The sequence below is a fragment of the Stegostoma tigrinum genome, chromosome 10, assembly GCF_030684315.1.
Source record: "Stegostoma tigrinum isolate sSteTig4 chromosome 10, sSteTig4.hap1, whole genome shotgun sequence".
Classification (NCBI taxonomy): Eukaryota; Metazoa; Chordata; class Chondrichthyes; order Orectolobiformes; family Stegostomatidae; genus Stegostoma; species Stegostoma tigrinum.
In genome coordinates this window covers 25,676,790-25,703,705 of record NC_081363.1, presented here as the reverse complement: position 1 = coordinate 25,703,705, position 26,916 = coordinate 25,676,790, and the positions used below count along the sequence as shown (strand labels likewise).

General features: G+C 38.2%; 2 protein-coding genes across 6 annotated transcripts in view; one reads left to right on the top strand and one right to left on the bottom strand.

Annotated features, from left to right (window-relative positions):
* The window catches only part of ppp4r4 (protein phosphatase 4, regulatory subunit 4), a 228,028-nt gene extending 217,618 nt beyond the window's left edge, over positions 1-10,410 (top strand). For all 5 annotated transcript variants that reach the window (XM_059649055.1, XM_059649053.1, XM_059649057.1 and 2 more), the window contains 2 exons: positions 128-266; positions 7,599-10,410. In XM_059649055.1, the coding sequence (XP_059505038.1) occupies positions 128-266; positions 7,599-7,623 (164 nt within the window). In that variant the 3' untranslated portion in view covers positions 7,624-10,410. The remainder of the gene's footprint in view (positions 1-127; positions 267-7,598) is intronic.
* A 5,931-nt stretch (positions 10,411-16,341) lies between these two features.
* Positions 16,342-26,916, bottom strand: part of LOC125455520 (uncharacterized) — a 51,337-nt gene continuing 40,762 nt past the window's right edge. Inside the window, exons 7-10 of the mRNA XM_048537629.1 lie at positions 21,976-22,680; positions 20,336-20,606; positions 16,822-16,969; positions 16,342-16,698 (exon numbers count right to left, since the gene is read on the bottom strand). Of these exons, the coding sequence (XP_048393586.1) occupies positions 16,507-16,698; positions 16,822-16,969; positions 20,336-20,606; positions 21,976-22,680 (1,316 nt within the window). The 3' untranslated portion in view covers positions 16,342-16,506. The remainder of the gene's footprint in view (positions 16,699-16,821; positions 16,970-20,335; positions 20,607-21,975; positions 22,681-26,916) is intronic.

Here is a 26,916-nt window from a genome sequence, read left to right as displayed (position 1 = left end):
AAATTACATTCTGCCTACATGTTAATCTCATAAGATTGTCAACAGCAATACTCAACAGGAAAAAAAGCAAATAGTAACATGCACCATTACATAAACTTATGTCCTAATATGTTCTACTTCACTTTAGACGGGATGCTTCAGAGTCATTCTTCAAGTTCTGGAGGGACTGCCAGTCTGCCAACTTGTTCTTCTCGTTTTTATTCCACTAACTCTAATGAACATAAAACAAATGGGGGTAAAGATACACTTCCAAAGAAGTTTAACTTGTAAGTTCATGCATGAAAGTTGCTTATTAGGCTTATGAGGCCAACAAATAAGATTTTTTTTAAAACATGCTTTCATTTGCTTACCTTGTCTGACTTTCCTGAAGTCACCACACCTTTGATTATTATTGCTTCATAACTGTCAACTGTCTCGTGCAATCTTTATCCAAGATGGTTATTTTTCATATATAAGCCAAATGTTTAAGTCCTGGGGTATAATCTTGTGCCCTCCCCCATACCAGATTTGGTGGTGTTTGGCAGGGACAATTTACTCAGGCAGGAGAATGGTGTTGATGAGATTCTGCCACGTTACTGCCTCAACCAGGTTAAGGAGCAGTAAGGGCATCCTTAAGTGACAGTTAATTATTGGGTGGAGGTCAGGGGTCACCAGGCAGTCTGCAGACCAAGAAAACCCTGGCGTCTTTGCTTGCAGGCTCCTAAAGAAGGGCTAGAGGACCTGAGTAAGATCCAACCTATTGGCAGCCTCCCCAGCCCTCACTGCTGACATGCTTACCCCAGTGCACCACCATCCCCCGAGTCATCTGACACCCCCAAAATCATGGAGCTCTCCACTCTACACAACATTAGTCATCTGTCGCCTGTATTCATGGCCTTGGGTGAAAGTCATAACCATGACATTCATTTCCTAGCAGCCAACAACTCTCAGTAGCCAGTTCTTCCACTTGAGGTCCTGATTCTCGAGAATAGCCTGTCAGTGCCTAATTGGTAGATATTACCGTGGTGTCTTACTGAACGAAGCTGACATAGTGGATCTCACTCCATACAGTCATCAGTCTAGATCCTCAACAACTGCACAAGATTCTGACTTAGTGTGCTTTATAACACTGATTCAATCACCTGTTTGGACTTTCAAGCAGAGATTAGTGATAGAAATGTACAAATGTTTTAATTAATACATAAGTTATTTACTTTCACTTTATTCAATAATTCCACCTCTGTTGCCTTTTAAAAGAGTTCCAAAGTCACACAACATGCTGAGAAATAGCCTTCTCATCATTGTCCTAGAAGGGTGACTCCTAAATTTGAAATGGCGAGGCATGGTTCTGGGTTCACTGACAAAAGGCAAAACCCATTCTCAGAACTACCTTGTCAAGATCACTCAGAATCTTCAATGCTTCAATCAAGTCACCCGTCATCCTTGAGAATTCCAGTACAAAGAAACTGAGTCTGTCTAAGCTTTCCTCATAAGGCAACCTCCTCACCATCCTTAGCATTTTGGTAAACCTTTTCCTCCTTAAACAGGGAGACCAAACTTACTTACATATTTAAAATGTGTTCTGTATAAATGAAGCATAACATCTTTACATCCATGTTCATGTCTTCTCATAGTGAAGAATATTAACCTTCTTAATTACTTTCTGTACCTACGTGCTATATTTTTGTGACTCATACACTAGTGCACCTCAGAATTCTGCCATCATGCTTCATTTAAGTACTCACCCTTTTTTATTCTTTTCACTAAAGTGAGCAACTTCACGTTTTCCCATGTTCTACTCCATCTGCAAGTTTTTCCCCATTCACTCAAACCTATGTATTTCTGTATGCATCCTCCCTACTCCCAATGTCCTCTTCACAGCATACTTTACGACCAATTTTTATGTATTCTGAAAGTTTAGCTCCCATATCTGTACTCCCCTCATCTAACAAGTTGATATTAATTGTGAAAAATTAAGGCCTCAGCACAGACCCCTGTGGAACTATATTTGTCATATCCTGCCAATCAGAAAAAGATCTTTTTTTGCTGCTGGCTGTTTTCTGCCAATATTCTATCATTGCTAATATATTATCCCCTCTACGATAAGCTCCTAATCTGCACAATAACCTTTTATATGGTACTTTGACAACTACCTTCTGGATATCCAAGTAAGTCATTGGGATCCTCTCATCCACAAGCGTGTGTAATTGTTTCAAAGAACTTCAATGAATTGGTTGAACATAATTTTCCTTTTATAAAGCCATGTTGACTCTTCCCAATGACGTAGGGTTTTTCTAGGTACTCAACTATACCTCCTTAATCATTAATTTAACTCCATCTCCACAATTTATTTTCATAACTTCTGCATCCCTTCCTTCTTGGATGGAAGAGTTAAATCTGCTACTTTGCAGTCTGATGGAACTTTTCCATTTATTGAATTTTGGAAAATTGTCAACACATCTGCTACTTCATTAGCCACCTCTTTTACCTACCTAGGATGATGTCTATCTGGATGTGAAAACATGTCAGCCCAGAGCACAGCTCTATATCAATGATTAGTTCCACTTCCCTTCTGGTTGTAATTTCACTAAGCTCCTCTGTCCATGTCCTGACTTACAACTATTCCTGGATTTTTTTTCTCTATTCCTGTAGTGAAGACAGGCAAAATGTTTATTCATTTCATCCACTGTTTCCTTATTATCTACTATTAGGAACATAGGAATTGGGAGCAGGCGTAGGTAATTTAGCCGTTCAAGCCAGATCCACCGTTTAACATGATCATGGCTGTTCTTATCCTAGTGCCAACTGTTGCGAAGTTGGGTAGAGTATTTGTGGATTGGAAGGCAGGACATTAGAATTTGATATTGTAAAATGAAGGGGGAAGAGTGTGTGGTTCCTTTAAAGGTGATGTGTTTTTTCTAGGCTTTGAGACTAAACAAAAAGGGTAGTTGCACAGAGAGCTGCTGAAATTGAAGCATTGTATCAAAAGGCTGTGTGGTTAACAACCCAGGCAGTGGTTTGTTTTGTTGTTAAGGCAACCAGTTTGAAAATCTGCCAATACATTAAAATCAGGCACTTAGAAACTAAAAACTAATTAAATTGTTTTGACAACCTAGGACCAATCCTATTATAAGAAATAAATAGGTCATCAAGGATATAAAAGAAAAGGGCATTTGAAAATTGGTGTGAGAGTTACTGCCATCTGTTAGAGTTAACAACCATCAGCCCTAAAGAGAAAATCACTGGCTCTCACAGAATTCTCAAATCTCTCAGAAAACCATCATCTGACTAAAAGTACAGCAGCACTCTTAGCTAATGTTCCTGACAAAGTACTTTGACAATGAAAGACGTTCCGGCCTGAGGATCAGCACAGAAGGTGCAGAGCGTTCCAGAAGACATAGCCTGATTGTAATTTCGAGAGATTAAGTTTGAAATTTTATTAATTTGATTTATACAAGTGGAACTTACATATTTTGGACACCATGCTATTAGAAATTTGTTTTATTTAGGATTAGTTAGTCATTAAGGGGAAATTGTTTGCTATGTTAGTTGTTCAGTTAATTTGTTCATTGTTAGAGTTAGGTAAATGAATTGTTACTTGTTGATTACTGAGTGAGTGAAAGCATTTCATTTTATTTAACCATCCTTTACAACAGGTTGGCAGGTGAAAGGTAGGTAATACCACTTTTTACACTTCTTCATAACAGACCCACAGCGATGTGATTGATACTTAACTGCTTTCTGGGGATTTAGAGATGTGTAATAAATGCTGGCCAGGCCAGAGATGCCCACGTCCCATAAATGAATTTTTAAAAAATCACTTTTAGCATTTTGTATCCCTCAATCAGAACCCACCTCATTCTTCTGAACTCCAGTGACTACAAGCCCAAGCTATTCAACTGCTCCTCATACTACAGTCCTTTCATCCTTGGAATCACAGAATCATTAAGTCATAGAGATATACAGCATGGAAACAAACCCTTCACTCCAATTTGTCCATGTTGACAATATTCTAAATTAATCTAGTCCCATTTGCCAGCATTTGGGCCATATCCCTCTAAAGCCTTCCTATTTAAGGCATTTAATGGTGGAACAGCGGATGTGGTATACACGGATTTAAGTAAGGCATTTGATAAGGTTCCCCATGGTAGGCTGATGCAGAAGGTAAGGAGGCATGGGATAGAGGGAAATGTGGTAGATTGGATTCAGAATTGGCTGACACTTAGAAGACAAAGGGTGGTAGTGGACAGAAAATATTCAACATGTTGCTCAGTTACGAGTGGTGTACCACAAAGATCCATTCTGGGTTCTGTTCTATTTGTGATTTTTGTAAATGATTTGGATGAAGGAGTGTAAGGGTGGATTAACAAGGTCGCCGTCAATACGAAGGTGGGTCACGTTGTGGAGAGTGCGGAGGGCTGTTCTAGGTTACAAAGGGACTTTGATAGAATGCAGAGCTGGGCTGAGAAGTGGCAGATGGAGTTTAACCCTGAAAAGTGAGATGATTCAATTTGGAAGGACAAACTTGAAAGCAAAATACAGGGTTAATGGAAAGATTCTTGGCAGTGTGGAGGAGCAGACGATTCTTGGGGTTCATGTCCAAAGCTCCCTGAAAGCTGCCACCCAGGTGGATAGAATTGTTAAGAAGGTGTATGGTGTGTTAGCTTTCATTAATAGAGGGATTGAGCTCAAGAGCCGTGAAGTTATGCTCCAGCTATACAAAACCCTGGTTCAGCCACATCTGGAGAATTGTGTCCAGTTCTGGTGACTTCATTACAGGAAAGATGTGGAAGGATTAGAAAAGGTGCAGAGGATCTTTACCAGGGTGTTGCCCGGAATGGAGGGAAGGTCTTATGAGGAAAGGTTGATAGAGCTAGGGTTTTTCTCTTTAGAATGACGAAGGATGAGAGGTGACTTGATAGAGGTGTATAAGATTATCAGAGGTATAGATAGAGTAGATAGCCAGAGACTTTTTCCGAGGGTGGGAGTAGCTTTTATGAGGGGACGTAGTTTTAAAGTGAAAGGAGCTAGATATTGGGGAGACATCAGAGGTAGGTTCTTTACTCAGAGAGTAGTAGGGTCGTGGAATGCATTGCCAGAGAGGGTAGTGGAGTTGGCCTCATTAGGAGCATTTAAGTGGCTATTAGATAGGCATATGGATGATCGTATAAGTTAGTGGTGGATTAGATAGACTTTAGGATTAGTGTAAATGTTCTGCACAACATCGTGGGCCGAAGGGCCTGTACTGTGCTGTACTGTTTTGTGACCCCTGTATCTGCTCTCTGCTTTCTGTCAGTGAGCCAATCCTCAATTCAAACCAATACTCTATCCTTATATAAAAACAGAAGTTGCTGGAAATCTTCCACAGGTTTGGCAGCATCTGTGAAGAAAAACCGCTTCGGGTCCAATCCTTAGGCCCCTGAAATCTAACCTTCTGGATCAGTCTTTTATGCAGCACCTTGTCAAATGCCTCCTGGGATTTCAGATATACCACATCCTTCGGATCCCCATTATATGCATTTCTGATTGCATCCTGAAAGTTTTTCAAACCCAACTTGTCTTTCATGAAACCGTGCTGACACTAGTGAACTGAGTTTTGTTGTTCCAAGTGTTCAGTTATTTCTTCCTTTATGATTGACTTAAGCAACTTCCTCCCTATAGAGGTCAAATGAAATAACTGGTCTATAGTCTCCCATTTTTTTACCCATCTTCTTTTTTGAATAATGGTGTCACATCAGCATGTTTCCAATCCACTGCTACCTTTCCAGATTGAATAACGGTGTCACATCAGCATGTTTCCAATCCACTGCTACCTTTCCAGAATCCAGGAAATTTTGGAATATCGTAACTAATGCATCCACTATCTCTGCTGCGGCCTCCTTTAATAGTCTAGGATGTGGGCTATCAGCCTCGAGGGACTTAGCTGCCTTTAATCCCAATTGTTTACTTAATATTTTTTCCCTAATAATAGCAATTTCACCAAGTTCCTCTTAGCTCTTTTGCTTTAATTTTTAGTAACTCTTTACTGCCATTTAAGGTTCTCCTAATCTTCCAAAGTGCTATTAACTCTTGCAGTATAATGTACCCTAGTTTTTGCCTTTATGTTATCCTCGACTTTCATGTTAAGCCATGTTTGATTTTTCACTTTTTTACAGTTCCTCTTCCTCTCAGGAATAGACTTTGAGAGGTATTTAGTATCTCCCTAAGCATTTGCCATTGTTCTTCAACTGTCCTACCTTTTAATATTTTTGCCCAGCCCACTCGGGCTAACTCCTTTTTCAGACCTGTATAATTACCTTTGCCCAACACCAAAACTGTCGTATGTAACTCTGTCTTCACTCATTCAATCTGAGTATGAAACTCTAATGTGTTGTGGTCACTTCTTCCAAGAGGATAATTAACTGCAAGACCATTTATCAATCGTTCCTTGTTGCATATTACTCCATTATTTTTAACTCCATTCTCTCTCTAAAGGACCAACACTAACTTTACTTACTGTTTTCCTTTCCATATACTTGCAGAAACAATTGCTGTCTGTTTTTACTTTTCTGGATGGCTTCCTATCAAACTTTAATTTCTTTCTCCTGAATGACCTTTTAGTCATTCTCCACTACTTTTTGTGCTTTTCAGTCACCTGACCTGCCAGTTGATCTGAGAGGGGAGCTAAGTTTTCCTAAGTTCCCTTTCAACATATAATACTTGAACTTCAGAAGCCAAGTGAATGATCTGATTGCTGCCCAAGCATCAAATTTGGGCTAGGCTTCCAGTTCCAACCACTTACCCACAAACCTCTACACCACCCCGCTCCCCATCCCTGCCCTCCCATTGGTTTAGCAGACATTTCCAAAAAGCAGATATCTCCATCTGCCTCTGAGATGCTTTGCTGGATGCTATATTTCCATTCTGTGATCATTTACAAATGGGAGGTAGACATCCCAATCTCCCATAGAGAGTTATAATGGTATGGGACAGAGAAGGAGGAGGGCACTTAGCTGCTCAGTCAAAAAAATCCCTTTAATTAAAACAAAATTGTAATCAAGCTAAAAATACCAATGCTTGATGCTTTTAAATCCCAGGCGCCCTCTGATTATCACCTGATCATCATTGTCTGAAGATCATCCTTCCTCAGAGCATGTTAAAAGTACAGAGGCAAGCATGGCCACATAACGTACCCGCCCCCCCCCCCCCCCCGCCCAGTCTCTCTCTCCCTCTCTCTCTCTCTCTCTCTCTCCCCACTGAACAACTTACCTAAAGGAACTGCCTAGTGGGAGGTAGCTGGAGCTGGGGCTTCTGCATAGTGTAGTTCCAGTTGCACTCTGCCTTGGTCCACTGCACGTCCATTAAAAAAAACAGTTATGAGGTTGGGGGTGCTTTGGAAGTAACAAAAAGCCTCCAACTGTGGCATTCAGTGCCACAATACACAGTGGAATTGTCACAATTGTAATATCCCAATGATTTCAGGAGAATCTTGAGTTTAATATAGGCATTAGGATAATCTAATGTTAGCAAACTTATTAAGAAAAGGAAACCGGAAATATTTATTGTTCCATCATTATTATAGCAGAACAAGTTCTATGGAATAATATTGATAACTGTCTAAATTATCTTTTTTTGTGAAGGAAGAGCAGAAAATCAAATCCTTAATGATATGGAAAGCACTCTGTGAAAAGACATTTTACAAAGCATATCAGTGACTTGCTTAAAGGCAAGTTTCAGGAGGGTTCGCATGATTTTAAAGCTGCGAGGAACTAGACGGATTTCTCTGACTACCTAGTCTCGAAGAGGAAGCACTTCAATTTGAAGCCAAGTTTCACAAAAGTAATTTATTCCCATATTTTATCTTTCATGTCAGCTGTTATATGAATATTACTGCACGTATCCTCAGTTGCTATACAGTGATCACAATTCATTAAAGAAAGCATTGCAGAGCTTTCAGCAGCTACTACCGCAAATACCTCCAAGGACCCTGATGGGTATGCACAAAGAAATTGAAAATGTAAATTTATCTCAGCACACTTAAGTTCACTATTTCTTGCTTGTAAGAAACTGAAGTACATAGAGTTTGGTATGATGATATAACTACATTCCCAGGCATATCTGGGGATACATTTTTGCTGTGGATGATGACTGGAAAAAAACTAGGTTCTTTATGGATTTTAAACATCATTCATTTATCTAGAGTGACTGACAAGCCTACCCAAAACCTTGCAAAGTTGTGATAATAAATTATTAAATTTCCTGGTTCTTCAAACTTTTACTTAATTTGAAGCTTAAATAGAATGTTTAACTTCTCCCTCTGAACAATAGCAAATGACCACATTAAAATGCCAAACTGGTGCCAACTGTAACTGAGTAGTTGACCATGATGAAATACAGATTCAACTTAAAATATTAGAAATTTAACATAAGCGATTGAACTAATAAACAAGCTTTTAAGTACAGACCCAGCAAACCCAAATTAATCGAAGAGGTGGAATGATACCATTTTATTTCGTTCATACGCCGTGATTAATTTCACAAATCCAGTTTAATTTATATTTGAGCAATATAGTAATACTCATTTTTGTTTAAGGGACCTTTTGTTTTGATTTTTCGTGGCATTTTTCTAAAAGTTATGAAACAGCTTGGAGTAAATGTTGATATTATCAACTTCAGTGTCTGTTTGCATTGCAATTAACATATACACCACAAGGTAACTTTCATTCACAGCCAAAGTTAGTTCTTGAACTTGATTATACAGCAATTTATTTTAGATGCTGACCCTGTGTAAAATTGCTCTTTAATTTAAGGCCACATATTGTAATCCTTAAAGCAAATCAGGAGATTCAGGGACCAATTTACTGAAGTCCATGTATAAAGTTTAATGTTTAATGACAGACCTGGAACGTTTAGTTTTTAATAGACTTCTTGAAAACTGAAATCCTTCACTTACACATTGTTTGAATTAAATTAATAAACAAGATATTTAGAACTATGAAGGTATAGATTTTCAACAAATAAACCCCATGGATAGAGAAGACCCCTTTCAATAAAATATCTTTAAATGTTAAAGCAGCATTCCATCAGATTGTTACACGCTAAGATTACTAATTTAAAAATAAATCTTGAAATTTTAAGTATGTCCATTTACTTTTTGAATTCTATATTTCTAAGCAAGCATACACCTCAGTTGTGGGTGTCATCACCCACTTGCAGCAAGTTTGCGAATTTGAGTACATTTTGGCTAATGATGACTCTGTGACACATACAGGAGATATGATTTTGTTTTAAGTTTTGGCAAATATGAATTGTATTTTAGCCAAAGTGCCACCATGGGTGCCAAATGAATATGATGCAAAACTTCCTCTGAGTTATTCTCTCTCACCCTAGTACTAGTTGGCATTAGTTATCATATTGCTGTTTTACTGTTGGCGTGATGAAAATCTCAACATGACGCCCATCCAGAAGTTTGCATAATATATTTGACTGGCATTGAGTACCAGATATCTGTGGCCTGTATTCCTCTCAAAGTTTCAAGAGGCCTTTAGCATTCACTTAGTGTTTATTTTAACAGTAATATAAGAGGTACTGGCTTATTAAACTGAATGTAACCAATTACTTCAAAAATCTGAAGTGTTTATTTATATTGCTCTGAAAGGTACATTTTTTAGTGAAGCTTGCATACTGTATAGAAACTGCAAACACTGAGGCCATGCAGGATATCAGTATTATCAATTGTCCTATGTTACCAATATATTTAGTCATTACTGTATGTACATTTTACCTGTTCTGTTCTGTCTTCTCATGTTGCAATCTAATAGCAATTTTAAATAATTTCTGGTAACCAGAGATTTATTACAAACTTTCAGTGTTGAGTTGAGCTTCTCATTATAAAACTTTTAGATACAATGTATTGTATTATTGTTTTGGTTATTTTCAGATCTGAGTGTTGTGTTTCCTTGATTTGATTTGAAATCTCACTTTACTATTGTCCACCTACAAGACTTTATGTAAGAGATACTTTCTGTAAGAGTAGGTGTTATCCTCTCGTTTCATCATATGTTGTAAATAACCATGTATAATTGCAGAAGAATTACATTGTAAGCATGTAAAAGATATTCAAATGTATTGTTTTATATAAGATAAAAACAAAATTAATTATTTTAATGTTTATTTTGTTTAGCATGCCCATGATTTTTTAAAAGCTAATATTGCATAAATTCCTTTGTCACATACCTATTCTACTGTCTTGCTACAAAAATATTTATAAACAGTTGTTATGCATTAGATGTGCATACTGATGTAAATATGGCCTTAACCAGATTGAGCTATGCAGTCTAAAATCCTGGCTTTGTGTGAAAAAAACTTTAGACAAGTAATGTCAATTTAAGTTCTGTTACAGTTGGATGTTACATATTCCTAACTAAGTTATAAACTCTCAATAGAAATGCAGCAGTGCCGTTGTGCTTGTTATCTTTCAAAAACATAAATTGCGCATTACTGGTACATTTAACACATTCATTTGTTCTCCTTTGTTATTAGGAGCAAATTCTTACTTGTGTTGCGGTGTTTTAGGAACAAAAAACATGACATGAAGAAAGGTCATTGAGTACATCAAAGTTGAAAGAGAATTATACAAATGAGACTGAGAGCTGTCACACTACTTCGTGGTCAGTTTGCTTGCAGCTTGATGCCATGTGGAGCAGTGTCTTGTAGTGCATGTTTCTGCTCAGATGCAGTTCTTTGGCTCGTCATATGCTCAAGTTTCATCCCAACTCTTTTGTTTTCTGTAAATGGTGGGTAGAGCAAGTAGTCAGGTCCCAAGTCTATCCAGCCAAATTAATTCTGTCCACGAACATTCTGGGATCTCTTTTCTCTCGCACTTCAGCTCTCTCCATTATCAATGCCATCACCCCACCTCTTTTTCTTACTTTCATATTTGTTTGAACATTTTATGCCCAGGAATATTTGACACCCAGTCCTGCCCTTTCATGATCCAAGTCTCTGTTATTTCCACAACATCATAATTACATTAGGCAATCTGAATAAGTAAACTTTCTAATCTTATTTACAGTTCCTGCTGATTCCCCATGTCACATAGTTACTCTTCTGCCTTGCAACCTAAATATTGACGAACAGTGTAATGTATTATAAAAAGTGAAAGGAGTGCAGGTACTGTAAATTAAAGACAAAAATAGAAATTATTGGAAAAGCTTTGCAGGTCTGGCAGCACATGTGGAGAGAAATCAAAAGTCAAGTGACTCGTTCTGTGGAAGGTTAACTCTGATTTCTCATCACATAGCTGCCAGACCTGCTGAGCTTGTCTACCAATTTCTGTGTTTGTCAGTGTAATGCATTGGATGTGCATACTGGTTTAAATGTAGCCTTAATCAGATTGAGCAATTCAGTCTCAAATCCTGGTTTGTGTCAACCCTATTAGCCTCATTCAAAGACCCAGGCATTGAGGATCAGTCCAGTCCCACCAGCCAATTCCACAGGTAGCAGCTGTAGGCTCCCTGCATGAGCTTGTATATTGCTCATGAATATTCTCTGTCTGACTGTAACTAAGCCCAGCAATCAATAATTTCAGGACAAAAAAGTTAAATAGTTAAGACTCCATTTCTAATCTGAAATTGCACCCATTTTCATATAAAACTAAGAGACAAACTTTGATCAGGGTATTAAAGGAGGACAGTTAATAGAACATAGAACATAGAACAGTACAGCACAGAACAGGCCCTTCAGCCCACAATGTTGTGCCGACCATTGATCCTCATGGATGCACCCTCAAATTTCTGTGACCATATGCATGTCCAGCAGTCTCTTAAATGACCCCAATGACCTTGCTTCCACAACTGCTGCTGGCAACGCATTCCATGCTCTCACAACTCTCTGCGTAAAGAACCTGCCTCTGACATCCCCTCTATACTTTCCACCAACCAGCTTAAAACTATGACCCCTCGTGCTAGCCATTTCTGCCCTGGGAAATAGTCTCTGGCTATCGACTCTATCTATGCCTCTCATTATCTTGTATACCTCAATTAGGTCCCCTCTCCTCCTCCTTTTCTCCAATGAAAAGAGACCGAGCTCAGTCAACCTCTCTTCATAAGATAAGCCCTCCAGTCCAGGCAGCATCCTGGTAAACCTCCTCTGAACCCTCTCCAAAGCATCCACATCTTTCCTATAATAGGGCGCCCAGAACTGGACGCAGTATTCCAAGTGCGGTCTAACCAAAGTTTTATAGAGCTGCAACAAGATCTCACGACTCTTAAACTCAATCCCCCTGTTAATGAAAGCCAAAACACCATATGCTTTCTCAACAACCCTGTCCACTTGGGTGGCCATTTTAAGGGATCTATGTATCTGCACACCAAGATCCCTCTGTTCCTCCACGCTGCCAAGAATCCTATCCTTAATCCTGTACTCAGCTTTCAAATTCGACCTTCCAAAATGCATCACCTCGCATTTATCCAGGTTGAACTCCATCTGCCACCTCTCAGCCCATCTCTGCATCCTGTCAATGTCCCGCTGCAGCCTACAACAGCCCTCTACACTGTCAACGACACCTCCGACCTTTGTGTCGTCTGCAAACTTGCTGACCCATCCTTCAATTCCCTCGTCCAAGTCATTAATAAAAATTACAAACAGTAGAGGCCCAAGGACAGAGCCCTGTGGAACCCCACTCACCACTGACTTCCAGGCAGAATATTTTCCTTCTACTACCACACGCTGTCTTCTGTTGGCCAGCCAATTCTGTATCCAAGCTTGTGTAATGTTTCAGGTCCAGTGACCCTTCATCAGAACAGGTTTTTCCATCATAAATGCTACCAGACCTGCTGAGCTTTTACAGCAACTTTGTTTTGTGCCTGATTTACAACATCTGCAGTTCTTCTGTTATATATTAAAGGACGAGAGGAAGGGTTAAAAGCAAATGGAGCTACTGAAGGAAGAGAATTCCAGAGCATTTGGACAGGTAATACTTCTGGCCAGTTAAAAATTGGTCCTGACATTCTTCCTTTCTATTATTTTATGATCTAATGTTCTTTTTAAATATTACTGTGGCTGCTATGAGAACCAGGTACATCACTGATAGTTTTTTCTTAAAATCTGCTTACATGCCTAATTTACCAGGAGCTAAGACCCTTCACAGACCTTTAAAGATGCAGGCAGGAGCCCGTCTGCTCCTATTTCTGACAGTCCTATTTTCCTGAGTAGTTCAAGGAAGGAAGACAGGAGTTGCTGAAGAGAGAAACCCTAAATTTCAGCAGGTAATTGCAGTTTCTACAGATTTCAAACAGACCCCATTTTTGCTGAAGACAGGGTTTAAAGCTTAAGTATGTGGAGCAGAGGGAAATGTTTTTGATGGGTAGGACTGAATGTTATATATTTCTGAGTACAAGGTTTTCAGAAAGATGGGAAAGGAAGAGATTAGATTCCCTACAGTGTGGAAACAGGCCCTTCGGCCCAACAAGTCCACGCTGCCCCTTGGACCATCCCACCCAGACCCATCTCACTATAACCCACACACCCCTGAACACTACGGGTAATTTAGCATGGCAAATCCACCTAGCCTGCACATCTTTGGTCTGTGGAAGAAAACCGGAGCACCCGGAAGAAACCCACGTAGACACAGGGAAAATGTGCAAACTCCACACAGACAGTTGCCCGAGGCTGGAATTGAATCTGGGTCCCTGGCGCTGTGCGGCTGCAGTGCTAACCACTGAGCCACTGCGGGCGATCATATTGATTAAAAACATTGCAATGCTGGAGAAAGAAGTCCCGGAGTGTTCAAGGACAACTTGAAGCTTAAGTTTAGCTAGAGGAGAAAGGCATATAATTAGATTGAACATAGAACATAGATTGTTTGGCATAGTCTATAGACCAACTAGTGGGAAAGACATAGTGGAGCAAATCTGTAGGGAAGTTACAGAGAAGTGTGAATGTTTTATGACACTTATAATGCAGTCATTAATTACTCAGATTTGAATTCTGATAGTGATAGTGTAAAAAGCAATATGAGGTAAGCTCTCCTAGATTATATTCAGTGGAATTTTCTATGGCAGTACATGTCCAGTCAGATAAGAAAGGAGGTAGCGCTTAGACCAGGTTCTTGGAAATGATGTCCAAGTAGACCAACTGGCAAGAAACTGTGATCATTGTATCATAAGGTTTAGGAAAGTGGCAAAAAAGGACAGTGGGAAATCCAGAAAAAGAATAATTTACTTGGGGTAGAGCTAATACAAATGAGCGAAAAATGGGACTGGGTCAGATGGAGTAGAAACCAATGGTTTGTGGAAACTGTAGCTGAACAATAGGCTACCTTCCAAAAAGAAATGGTTCAGGCACAGTCAATGTATATTGCTTCAAAAGGCATAGATAGGCCAGACAAATCCAATGATTCTTGGATGAAAAAAGGATGTAGAAATTAAGACAAGGAAGAAAAAAGTAGGCATGACAACTGTTCGGTAGAAAATACAATTGAGAACAAAGCTTAATACGAAACATTCAGAAGAGAGATTTTAAAAAAGAATGTACAAGAGGAACAAAGAGGGACTGTGAAAACAATCTAACAACTAACATAAAATGGGAATCTCAAAGTCTTCTACAGGCAAGTAAATGGAAAAGGGTATCAAAAGGAAGAGTAGGGTCGAAGATGGGCCAACAACGATATTTACCCAAGGAGACAGGGGTTATGACTGGGGTTTTAAAAGAATATTTTGCATTTCTCTTTACCAAGGAGCCAGATGCCAGCCAGGACGAAACTGTCAGCAGATGAATTTAAAACTGATGAACAGCTTTGGGATAAACTGTTGATACTTAAAGTTGGCAAGCCACCAAGTCTGTTTGAGAGACATCCAAGGATATTCAAGAAAATGAAAGTGGAAATTGCAAGGATGCTTGATGATAATCTTCCAGTCTTCCCCAGACTCTAGCAAGGTGATAGCAGATTAGAAATTTGCAAGATACCGCCCCTTATTCAGAAAACCTTTTAAGGGTCTGTGATAACTATGATCTGAAATTGTCCATGTTTCCCAAGGATAGCTTTGGCCAGCAGTGGTTAAATCTGCTAGGCAGTTAATAGTTCTGGCTGCTAGCCTTATTTTAATATATAAATAGTCAACCCTCTTCCACCTGGCCCTTGTCCCACTTCTTTTAAACTTGGATGTAGATAAGTTGGAGATGGATTGGTTTAAGATTTTTAAAGTTCTAAGTTCTCACTGACCTCAATCCATCTATTTTTGGCAATCAAAATTAATCACAAAAGGGTTACTGTCTTGTATCTAAATAATTTACAAACAATGTTGCAGATTTATTGAAAGATTAAATGTTGCACATGCTCTTCCCCAACACCCTAGAATGAAAAGGAAGGGTGTGCTGCAGAGATTGCACATATCAGAGTTCACCTTTACAGAAGTAATTCCCCAATCTCCCTTTGCCATTTTAAATTTAGCTAAAAGATCAACCATCGTATTGGTTACTCCTTTATACCTTTTATTCTCAACCTTAGTTTTGCATTGTACAGAAGCGTTTGTTGTTTTTACAGCCAGTAAGAATGAAAGTGATCATGCTGTTAAAATAATAGTTTCCAGTTTGGGAGGAATAAAGCCATTCTAAGTGTAAACAGTGCAGTCGATCTAAGAGAATTTTTTAACCTCAGCACAAGCATTGTCTCATTAGTTGTTTTTGTGGTCTTATATCCTGCATTTAAGACTTAAGAGTTAAATATCAATTTAGTTTTGACAGCAGTACTTTTCCTTTATTTTTCAATATTTCTGATGTTGCCTTAATGCATGATATTGATTCATATTCAGCATCTGGAAATCACTTCCACTAAATAGTTCATATCCTTTGTCCCCCCCACCCCAAAGTTGATTGATTACACTGCACCAGAATTACCTTTAGATATGTTCTTGATTATCAAGGGGATCAAGGGTTATGGGGAGAAAATGGGAGAATGGGGTTGAAGAACTTATCAGCCATGATTGAGTGGGGAAGCAAACTCGATGGGCCGAATGGCCTAATTTTTGCTCCCATGTCTTATGGTCTTATCATAGCTCTTCAATAGTAAGTGTAACAGCAACTGCAATTACCGCCTATAGTGTATAACCTGACAAGTGTAAGCTTACGAGCACCATAGAGTTACTTGAAAACCAGTAGTTCCATTTCGTCAACTGAATTTTGTTGTGACCTACAGGAGGATGTTTTAAATTTGGAAGTTTCAGGACAATGAAGAACCTTTGAGAAATTGAAAACATGTTTATACCCATTAGTCAAAAGTGCAAAGTGACTTGTGATTGAAAACAAAATAACATCATGCACAAAGTGAAAGCGATTTTTGAGAAAAGTACTTCTTTATTTCAATACTTTTAAATATTAAACACAGTTATCGAACGTTTCCAAATCTGAAAAATTGAATCAACTTGATTATTCTATTTTCTATATTGTTATCGACGACACACAATATTGCTAATCCTTTCAACAGTCATTATTGTAATGCCTAATTTACAAACCAAAAATCAATTCAAAAGCAATAATTTCACCAGAATATTAACTCTTGGTGGGGTCTTTCACCCTTCCTATGAACAGTAGCATGTTTGTTATTTCTTCAAATATCATGAAAACAAAAGGGTGGTCCACTTTTATGATAGTTGGAAGTGAATAAGGCACTGCTGCAACACTGGTGACTGCTGCCGCTTCTGTTCCTCTCTCATCCACATCAATCACTGCTTTGTGAATAACCTGGAAAAATGAACAAAAATGCAACTAATCAGTTGCTACTTCCTCCTTCTCCTGCATAGGATAGGCAAAGCAGTCAGGTGAAAAACTAATATGGGTCAGTGATTACTCTTGGACCAAATGTACCTTGGAAATCTTCAGATGGTGAGATGAAGAGATCCCAGAAAAATTGGCCATGTTTGCGAAGGGTTTTATAATTCCCAGTTGTCTCAGCTTCCTTTCCATGTTATACGACTTGTCCAATTTAAATTTTGGAAAATATAATTCTATTTTTCTAGGACAATAAAATAAAGCTTGATTTACAAAAAATGGAAAACTAAGAAAAAAACATTTAATTTTATTGCTGTTTAAATCTCTTGACATGAAATAGACCACACATTAGTATTTTCTATTAAAATCATGGGGGAAGAATAGATGACCTGGAGCAAAGCCTTTGCTTGTGGAGTCTCATTTATATCCAGCCTAATCTAGTGAGGCAAAAAATCCTTGTAAGTTTGTGACAGTTACCTTATGGAGTGCTTAATAGCATGTTCTGCATTTTAAAAAATGTATTTATTGTAGAAAATGTTCAATGAAACAAATGGTTTTCTCTTCCAATTGGCTTTACAAAGTAACAAGGGGAAGGCCATCAACCCCAAAAGCTTGGTTTGATATTCAGTTAAATCATGGCCTGCCCATATGTCAGTTCTATTACCCACTTTAGCTCCAATTGGTATGTTGCCTTTTGCACAGCTACTGTGAGAAATGCAATGCTGAACATAAAGGTATATTCACAAAAAATTGTGGTCTGACTACAATCTGTTCAGAAACTGCAAGCTCAGCAAGCAAGCTTGTGTGCCTTTCAAGAAATGCTTTTTTCCCTCTATATATATTATATGTGTGTGTGTGTGTGTGTGTATAGTTGAATACATTCTGGCAATGGAATCAGAATGCTAAATGTTCTGCTGCCAGCTATGCCAAGTAAATCATACTGCCTGTATACAGCAAGGACTCTACCCATCACTCCACTGAGACGAATACCAGAACTCGGATTTGGCTAGACTATTTGCAAAATGTAAGGAGAACCCCGCATAAACTTCGACATTACTGATGTGCTATGTTAGTATATTTGAAGGTATTTCATTGCTATTATGTGTGTAGATTCAATGAAAGACCTTAATGGCGCTCTCAAAATAAACTTTAAAATTAAGCTAGGTTTAAAGATTAGCAAAGCAGCATATCAATTATTGCGGTGCTATTGAGCGTCAGGATGAAGATTGATGTCTGAGTCAACCATCTGTCAAGTTTCAGATCACAGTTATTACTGAGGGCAAGTGCCAGGTGGAACTGATACTTTTTTACATAGCAAGGGGAAAAAAAATTAGTTGAAATAATTTGGATCACTTCCAGCAACTGAGCACAAGCTGGCATTGACAAAGATATGTAAACATATTGTCTTTTTACTCCTCATCCAGGGTATGGAGTTTGACATGCAGTTATTCAAAGTTTCATGAATTGCACTAAAAAGGAATAAGCCATTAAAACCATGATGTGGTAATTCATTGACAACAAAGGAAGATTTTCCTGGCTGAATTGTAGTTTTACAATTGAATGCTTATATTTACTTATAAATGCTTTTACTTATAGATTCTGTGTCTGATGCCGCCATTCTCACTAATGTATGAAGAAGGAGTGGGACTCAGAAAGTTTGTGTTTTCAGATAAACCTGTTGGACTATAACCTGGTGTTGTGTGACTCCTGACCTTGCCTACCCCAGTTCAACACCAGCACCTCCACCTCATAGCTTTAATTTAGTTTTAAATGTTACGTGGTTGCATTCGTCTCGTAAATTGCATTGATTTGAACCTGAATGTATTTATATTTTACATTGTCATAATAAACAGATTTTTTAAAGAAAAAGTTGAAAGAACTGCAGATGCTGTAAATCAGGAATAAAAACAAAGTTGCTGGAAAACTCAGCAGGTCGACAGCATCTGCGAAAGAATAAAGAGTTAATATTTCAGGTCCGCTGACCCTTCCTCAGAACTGAGTTTTCCAGCAAGATTATTTTTTTAATCGGGGCACCCTGCTTTCGGAAGGATGGATTTGTGTTAGAAGGAAGGAGTAGGTTTACTAGAAATGATACCTGGATCCCTAGAATTGAATTATAAAAAGAAATTACCAGGACAGATATCTTTCCAGAAATTTAAAAGATAAAGTTTATTTTAGTTGAAGTATCAAGCCACTAAGGGGAACAAATCAGGTAGGTGTAGATAAACTATTTCTGCTGTCTAGGGGATCCAAGATTAGGGATATAATGTAAAATGTGAATGTGGAAATCGAAGTGTTTCACCAAAGCTTTTCTGAGAAGGAAACTTACTAAACCTAAATACTCTGGATAAAAGGTTTTAATCCTTTCAAGTGACCCAGTAATTTCACAAAAGAATCATTATAAAATAGGCAACAGTATTTTACAGCAGGGTCATTGAATCATACAGCATGGAAACAGACAAACTTGGTCCCTGCTGACCAGATATCCCAATCTGACCTAGTTCCATTTGCCAGCATTTGGCCTATATCGCCCTAAACCCTTACTATTCACATACCCCGCCAAATGCCTTTTAAATGTTGTAATTGTACTCCCCTCTTCCACTTCCTCTGGCAGTTCGTTCCGTACATATACCACCATCTGCATGAAAAAGTTACCCTCCAGGTCCTAATAAAATCTTTCCCTTCTCACCTTAAACCAATGCCCGCTTGTTTTGGACTCCCCTATCCTACGAAGAGCAGATAACAGCAGACAATTAAAGCGATTCTGCAAGTATTGGCACAACTCCAGTACCTACAGTAAAAATGCCCAATCAACTAGTGGATATTTACCCACTTTCCTGTAGAATTAATTTAGTGCATAATCTCCCAAACAGAAACACGCAATTAAGCTATTAACTATTCACCATTGAAAACTGAAAGAACAACGGAACCAACAACAGAAGTTGCTGGAAAACTCAGCTGGTGTGGCAGCGTGTGTGAAGAGAAATCCCGGTTAACATTTCGGGCATGTTGAGCCTTCTTCGGAACCCACCTCAGAGCTATTTATCACAGTTTCATGTTAAATATTTTGATATCTTACTGAAACAAGTACATATTTTAATTAATATTAAATGAAACGTAAATGCTAAAAATAAGTTATAGGTGATAACAACAATACCTAAGGCGACTTTTAGTTCAATAATCTGTCTCAGACTTACATTTGGCTCCACATATATCAAAGAAACATAAAATAAATTTCAAATTCAATGATGAAGTATGGGCTGCAGGGACAGTTTGTTGAAAAACGTGTGTGAACTTTTGTCTCACACTACTTGCTTTTTCTGGAGTCTAAACTACAAAGAATTTCTGGTATAACATGATGGTTCCGTTCTGGCGCGATCTCCCGTTATTAAGAAAGTTGCACAACAGCCGCGTTATTTAAACTAATGGGGCTGGAGTCGCATTATAGCCGATACAAGTTAAGGAAAACTTGCATTTTACAAATAGTGGTCTAAATTCTTCAATTCCGTTAAAACCAATTCACATTGAAAAAGCATGCGTTATAGCAGAACTAACTGTACAGCATTTTGACATGCCCGTTACTGTTTGATTGTAAAATTGAACGTTATACTTAGGTTTCAGTGTTTTGATCCACTCGGCAATTAATTCTGCTGTTAGCTCATCTTCCACATGTAGGTATTCTCCATTCTTTGGTATCACCACCAACATACTTGCACTTCCTTGGTACGGAATTTTCAGGATTGTACAAGAATTTCTTTCATCATATGTTAAGAAAAATGTGTCTTCTTTGAACATCATTGGAACTTTGATTCTGGTATACGCATTTATATAGAATGTCCCATCCATGGTTGCATTTGGATCAAAAGGAGCCATCCACTTCCCTGAACAAAAATAGGCAATTGTTGCTCATCTACAATTACTCATTCTTACTTTTTAACATTATAGACCATCTTTCGTAATGTAACTATCATTGAAAAGAGTATCACGAAGGCGGAAGAGTGAGAGTCACCGGTTTTTTGGTTTCCATTTCATAAGAATTAATTTTTTCTTCCCGCTCTCTCTCTCCAACCCCTCATAAATCTCACGATCTAAAAGACAATACTAAGCTGAAGAAAATAATATGCAAGAAAAAGTTGAAACCTAGAGGTGCAGAGGCAGGGGGGCTAGGAACAGAACGATGAAAATAAGCTCAGAATAGAAGAAGTATGGTAAGAAGTATAAGTCTATTGAAAACAAATTCAGTTTATACTACAATTGTTTCTAAAGGTATGACAGATTTGTTTAATGAATAGAAACTGAAGGAACAAAGCTTTTGGGCCGGGTGCACAAATCACTAAAAGCCAGTGCACACACAAATAGAAAAATAAATAAAAAATACTAATGGAATGGTGGCCTTATTTTCAATGAGATTGACAGAAAAAGAGAAATGGCTATGCTTCAGTTGTCCTAAACTTCACACCTGGAACATTGTATTCAGTTTTGGGCACACTAGTATTAAGAGGAACACTGCAGATTTCTCAAAATGATTTGGAGGCTTTTATGGTTAAATTATGGAGACAAGTTGCAAAACAAAGGGCATTCTATTTCTTTGAGTTTCCAGAGCTATTCCAGAGGATAATCGAATTGATGCATTTATAAGGATGAAAATATATACAGTAATGCTATTTCCGTTGGTGAAAGAATCCGGAGCAAAGCGGCACCATCATAATTTTAGCATTTTTTTTACACAGAAGATAAAAACTATGTGGAAAGGCTATGGATGTTGTGTCAACCAAAACTTCCAAGACTGGGATTAACCATTGTTTTGGGGTAATGTTTTAAGATAGTAGAGTCAGACATAGGACTTGAGATAGAGATTGGCTATGATCTTATTATCGATAGGCTTGACAGACTGACTGGCCCAACTCTTGTAGTCAGGGACACGCACATTTATTCTACTATCATACCAAAAGACTCAATATGCTCTGTTTATTCTTTAGCTCCAATTTGAATAAAGAAGTACCACTAGTTGACTGAAGCTAATCCATGGTTTTTGAATCAGGAGTTGTAAATCCGCCGAATTCATTCAGCCTTACTTTCTGCCTACAACCTTCACACCATGTGCCACCAAGCTGCTTTACTTAACTAACTTAATCTTCAAGTCACTTCTCCCTTCAACTTGACCCTTTCTACTTGACCTAGGCTTCATAATTTACAAAAAATAGACCAGGCATTTTTTATTACTATTTTGAATGAATTTTGAAATCTTACCTTTGAATAAGATGTAATTAATAAACATAAGTTTGGTTTTGCTATCCACAGAAACAAGCAACCTGCTGATTTTTCCTTTTGTTCTATTGTCAATATATTGATTAATGATGTCTGTGGTGTTGGCTGTATCTTGAAAATCTACAGGAGTTATATCAGCATTATAAAAATAAGAAGCATCATTGATGAATGTTGGTTTCAAGTGAATGTCATCTTGTACAAACAAAGAAATTCCCCCTGAGATATGAAGATCTTTGTTGCTGCTAAAGTTGCAGTGAAGCCACCGATACAATGTGTGCAATAGGTATGGGTTGTCAGTTTTGATCAAATCTTTTACGTTTAGGCCTCTGAGTATGTCATCATATGTAACATGTTTAGCACCAAGGGATATCATGGCAAAGATTGTGGAGACGGTAATAGGTGAAAAGAACACATTGACTTCATGTAGGTTTGCTATTTTCCTGTAGAGGTTAAAACCAAATTCTCTGTTCTTTTCCGTCAATGTATAGATTGTTTGCATATCGGGGACTGATTCTGGTGCTTCTGGTGAAAGAATGACTTCAATGTCATGTTCTGAATCTGAACTAAAATTCCGGGGCTGCCATAGCTTGCCACATTGATGCTGCTGTGCCACCACAGTGATCATTAATTCACCACTTATCAGTAGGATAAAAATTTCCACTTTCATTTTTTTCTTGTCTTGATGATCTCAGAATTACCTGAAAAGCAACATTCTGGATAACAAATGAATATTAGATTAATAATAAGTCATTACTTTTGCAGTAACTAATCATACATGATCTTGGCAAACTGCATTCAACAAATGTAGCACAATCTTTTACCAGAATATTTTTTGCCACGGAAAAGAAAGAAAAGCATAGAAAGGAACAGATTCCATCTGAAGAAAGTAGACCTCAGTCCAACACTAAATCAAAGGATAACTTTAAAAACATTTTTCCAGCTGGGTGTCTTAGATTGGGAATTTTAAGAAGAGTACTAAGGCAGTTGAAGACTATGCTACTGAAAAGAGGAACTGAGTAAATGCACAAAAGCCTGCGGTTAGAATGCCAAAGACTGTAGAAGGGGATATAATGTCAGAGGTTATAGAAATAGGGAGGATCTGCACTGTAGCAGTATTGAGAATGCAATTTTTAATGCATTAAACAATAGGCAGACATTATATGATAATAAAATGTGAGGCTGGATGAACACAGCAGGCCAAGCAGCATCTCAGGAGCACAAAAGCTGACGTTTCGGGCCTAGACCCTTCATCAGAGAGGGGGTCTAGGCCCGAAACGTCAGCTTTTGTGCTCCTGAGATGCTGCTTGGCCTGCTGTGTTCATCCAGCCTCACATTTTATTATCTTGGAATCTCCAGCATCTGCAGTTCCCATTATCTCTGGCAGACATTATATATTGGTTAGGATAAAGGGCCAACAGGTTTTAATGTAGAAAAGAGAGAGGAGACTGAGTTTGGGTAAATTGTTTCATGAGAATTGGAATGATGAATGACCAGCAAGGAGGACATTAGTCAAGATTAGAGGTGACAGAAATATGGTCAAGTTGCTAGTAGCATCAGGGTTAAGATAGAAGTTGAGTGGGTAATTTTCAAAGGAGATAGCAGGTCATTGAGTGACGGGAAAGAAGTGTGTTTTGACGTGTACTTTCTTATAATTAAAAAGTGTGATCTACCGCATGAGCTAAATAAATAAGCAATCAAGCTTATATGCTTAGGATAAACTGAATAGAATCTGAGCCTGAACATTCAGCTATAATAATGACAGAGTACTCTTAAACCATATTTTATAATTTATTGGCACATTAAGATGGAGTGATAAATATTATAATGTTTTGTTTTTATCTGATTACCAGTTTACAACATTGCTGTGTGGAGAAATGTGTTAAGAATCATATTTAAATATTGTTTGCACATTTTTGTTCATATAACTAGAAATCTTACAAATTGATTCTCTTTTATGATCTGGTCTCTTTCTTTCTTTCATTATAGTTTCCTGAAATCTATTCAAAATAAAGAATGTCAAACTCCCACGCAACGTGACAAAACTCAGAAAAAGTTCTTTCCCCTTAGATCATTGGTCCAGGAGACAAGCATTGTCGTGATTATAACATGCACGTTTGGAACAAATTTGCCATTACACAATGTATATTGAGAAGATTCAAGATGTTAAATTCCAGTAACCTTAAAAGATGCTTCTACTGCAACTTTAATTCATGCAGATTTAGTCTGTCTGCAGGATCCCAGCACTTTGTTAATTATTTGTCACCTACATTCTGCATAGGAAGAGAATAATTAGATATAATGTTAACTATAATTTGTGAGTCTTCACAATTATGAACTTAACACTCCTTAAAGTTCCAACTATTGAAGACTGTATTGCTATTGAGAAAGATGAAAGATTATCAAATCTCATGTCTCTTTTGCTGAAAGCAGCAATGATTTTTTAATGATGCATACATGGTTCTAATGGATAGTGAGTTGTGGAGAAAATTAAGTAAATTAGTCCACAAACCATCTTTTGATTGTTACCCATTAATACTCAGTACACATTACCCAGTGTATTGACATAATCCAGTCCAGAAACTTGAACAGAATGACTAGCTTGGAAATATCATTGACTGTGTCTACTTTTCAAAGTTTGAGTGCTTTTGGTCCACGTTTTAACATAAAAATGTTATACACATGAAATGTTCACGAGTGGTTTGTTGTAGGGCAAACTAAGTTAATAAAGGGTGAATATTAGCTAGTCAATCAACAGTTGTAATGCAAGTATCTTAATACATTGGACTACCAACTTGCCACATCATCAATTTACTGGACCAAGCGTTTGCTTAATGGTAGCATTTCCATTTCTGGGTAATAGGTTGCAGGGTCTGAACCCTATACCAGACAGTGCTGATGAGTGGAGACTGAAGTTCTGGCTCTAAGTGTGAAATTGTCATCAGTTTCAATGGATGTGATTGGATTTGGCCACACTCTCCCACCACATACCACCACTTATTGTATCATTTGTAGGAGCACACAGAATCCAAACATCTTATAACTGATATAGGAAGATGCATACAACCATGGAGGGACCGTTTACATGATGGTTGGCCCATTCACCACTTCACACTATTCTACAAGGGAACAGTGCGATACAGAATTAAGAGCGGCTCATCTGAATGGTCAACAGCAACAGTAATTCAATAATTAATTTACCACTTCCCCAATTCGTTGGCCTTGATTCTAACTCAGCACTACTCAAACAGATTACAAGCTATGGATTTAATTTTAATATTATTGTACAAATTATAAATCAATCAGTAAAACACTAGAAAAGCAACACATAAACTTTTGCTGCATAAAATCTTACCGCTCACATTTCTTGCTTGTGCTGAAAGCAACAGTGTTTTTTTACTGATACGTGCCTTGCAACATAACTCTGATGGATAGTGCGTTGTGGAAAAAAGCCAAATGAGTAAACATGTGTTTTTTTGCTCATTAACCATTAATAAAAAGTACACATTACCCAATGTGCTGTCATTATCTAGTCTATTGAGCTTGATTGGGGGGAACTGGCTTGCAAATATTTCAGTTCTATTTTTCTCTTGATCTAAAAGCATGAGGGAGCTGTTATACATGACAAGGAAAATTGACAGTCTGGTGTACATAACTGTTCTCCTACCACCACCCCCCCCCCCCCCACCCCCGCCAATAAGTAACAGTCAGCTCAGCTCACAGTTTAGAATTCTCTTCTATTTAGCTTTTGACTGCTTACCTCTCTCTGCTCTTCTTCTTTCTTGATCATGAGGGGAATCAAGAGTTATGGGGAAAACACAATAAAGTGGACCTGAGGAGTTTTGGATCGGCCATGCTCCTATTGAATAGTGGATCAGGCTTGAGGGGCCAAATGGTTTATTTCTGTTCCTATTTACTATGCTCTCACAGTCTTACTCCAGCGCTTGAACCAAATATAAGATAATTCATAATTAAAATCTCTTTCTTTGTCTGATTACTCGTTAGTGATAGACTTTGAAGGTCTTTGTATGTTACCATTTAACACAAATATGTCAAATTATATGATTGCGTTGCTGTAATATTATAACACCTGAACAGATACCAGCCACCTCTCTCCATTTCATCCAAGAAACTTGCCTGGCCCACAAACCAAATCCTTGAGCAAGTCTGGTTGCAATCAAGTTGCCACCAGCAGTTTCGAGAAACTGAGCACCATCATCCAGCAGATGGAAGATATAATTCCCTTTCCAGAGTTTCAGGCTGTTTTCAAAATAGCAGCAACCCCACTGCCTTGTACCTAAAAAGAACTGCAATTCTGGACTGTAAATATAATTTGCAGCTCAGCAACTGTATATCAATAAGGCCTGGCCATGAAAATGAAACACATGGCAATGTCATTGGGCTTTCAACTAATATTACCAAAAATGTATTAACTGGATTTCAACTTCAGTAGAGTTATACACAAGTATTAATAACAACAACAAAAACAGAAGTTGTTGGAAAAGCACAGCAGATCTGGCAGCATATGTGAAAAAAAATCAGTTAACGTTTTGGGTCTGGTGACCTTTCCTCAGAATGGATAGTAGTTGAGAAAACGTCAGTTTATATGCAGAATGTAGGGAGGGGAATTGGATGGGGAGTAATTGATAGGATAGAGCCTGAAGAGAAAGAAGGGCAGTTGGATAGATAAATGCATTGATAACAATCTGGCTAGGAAGGTAAAGAGTTGTTAATGGGAAACGGTTCCCCAGCACCACTGGGCCCTCAAACAGGTCTGACCCATCTCCTGCACTTCTGCCCGCTCCCCTTCTCTTCCCTCCCACAACAGCTCTAGGGCTCTGCTTGCCCTTATCCAACATCCCATTAGCATCCACATCCAGAAGATCATCAGGCGCCATTTCTGCCACATCCAGCAAGTTGCTACCA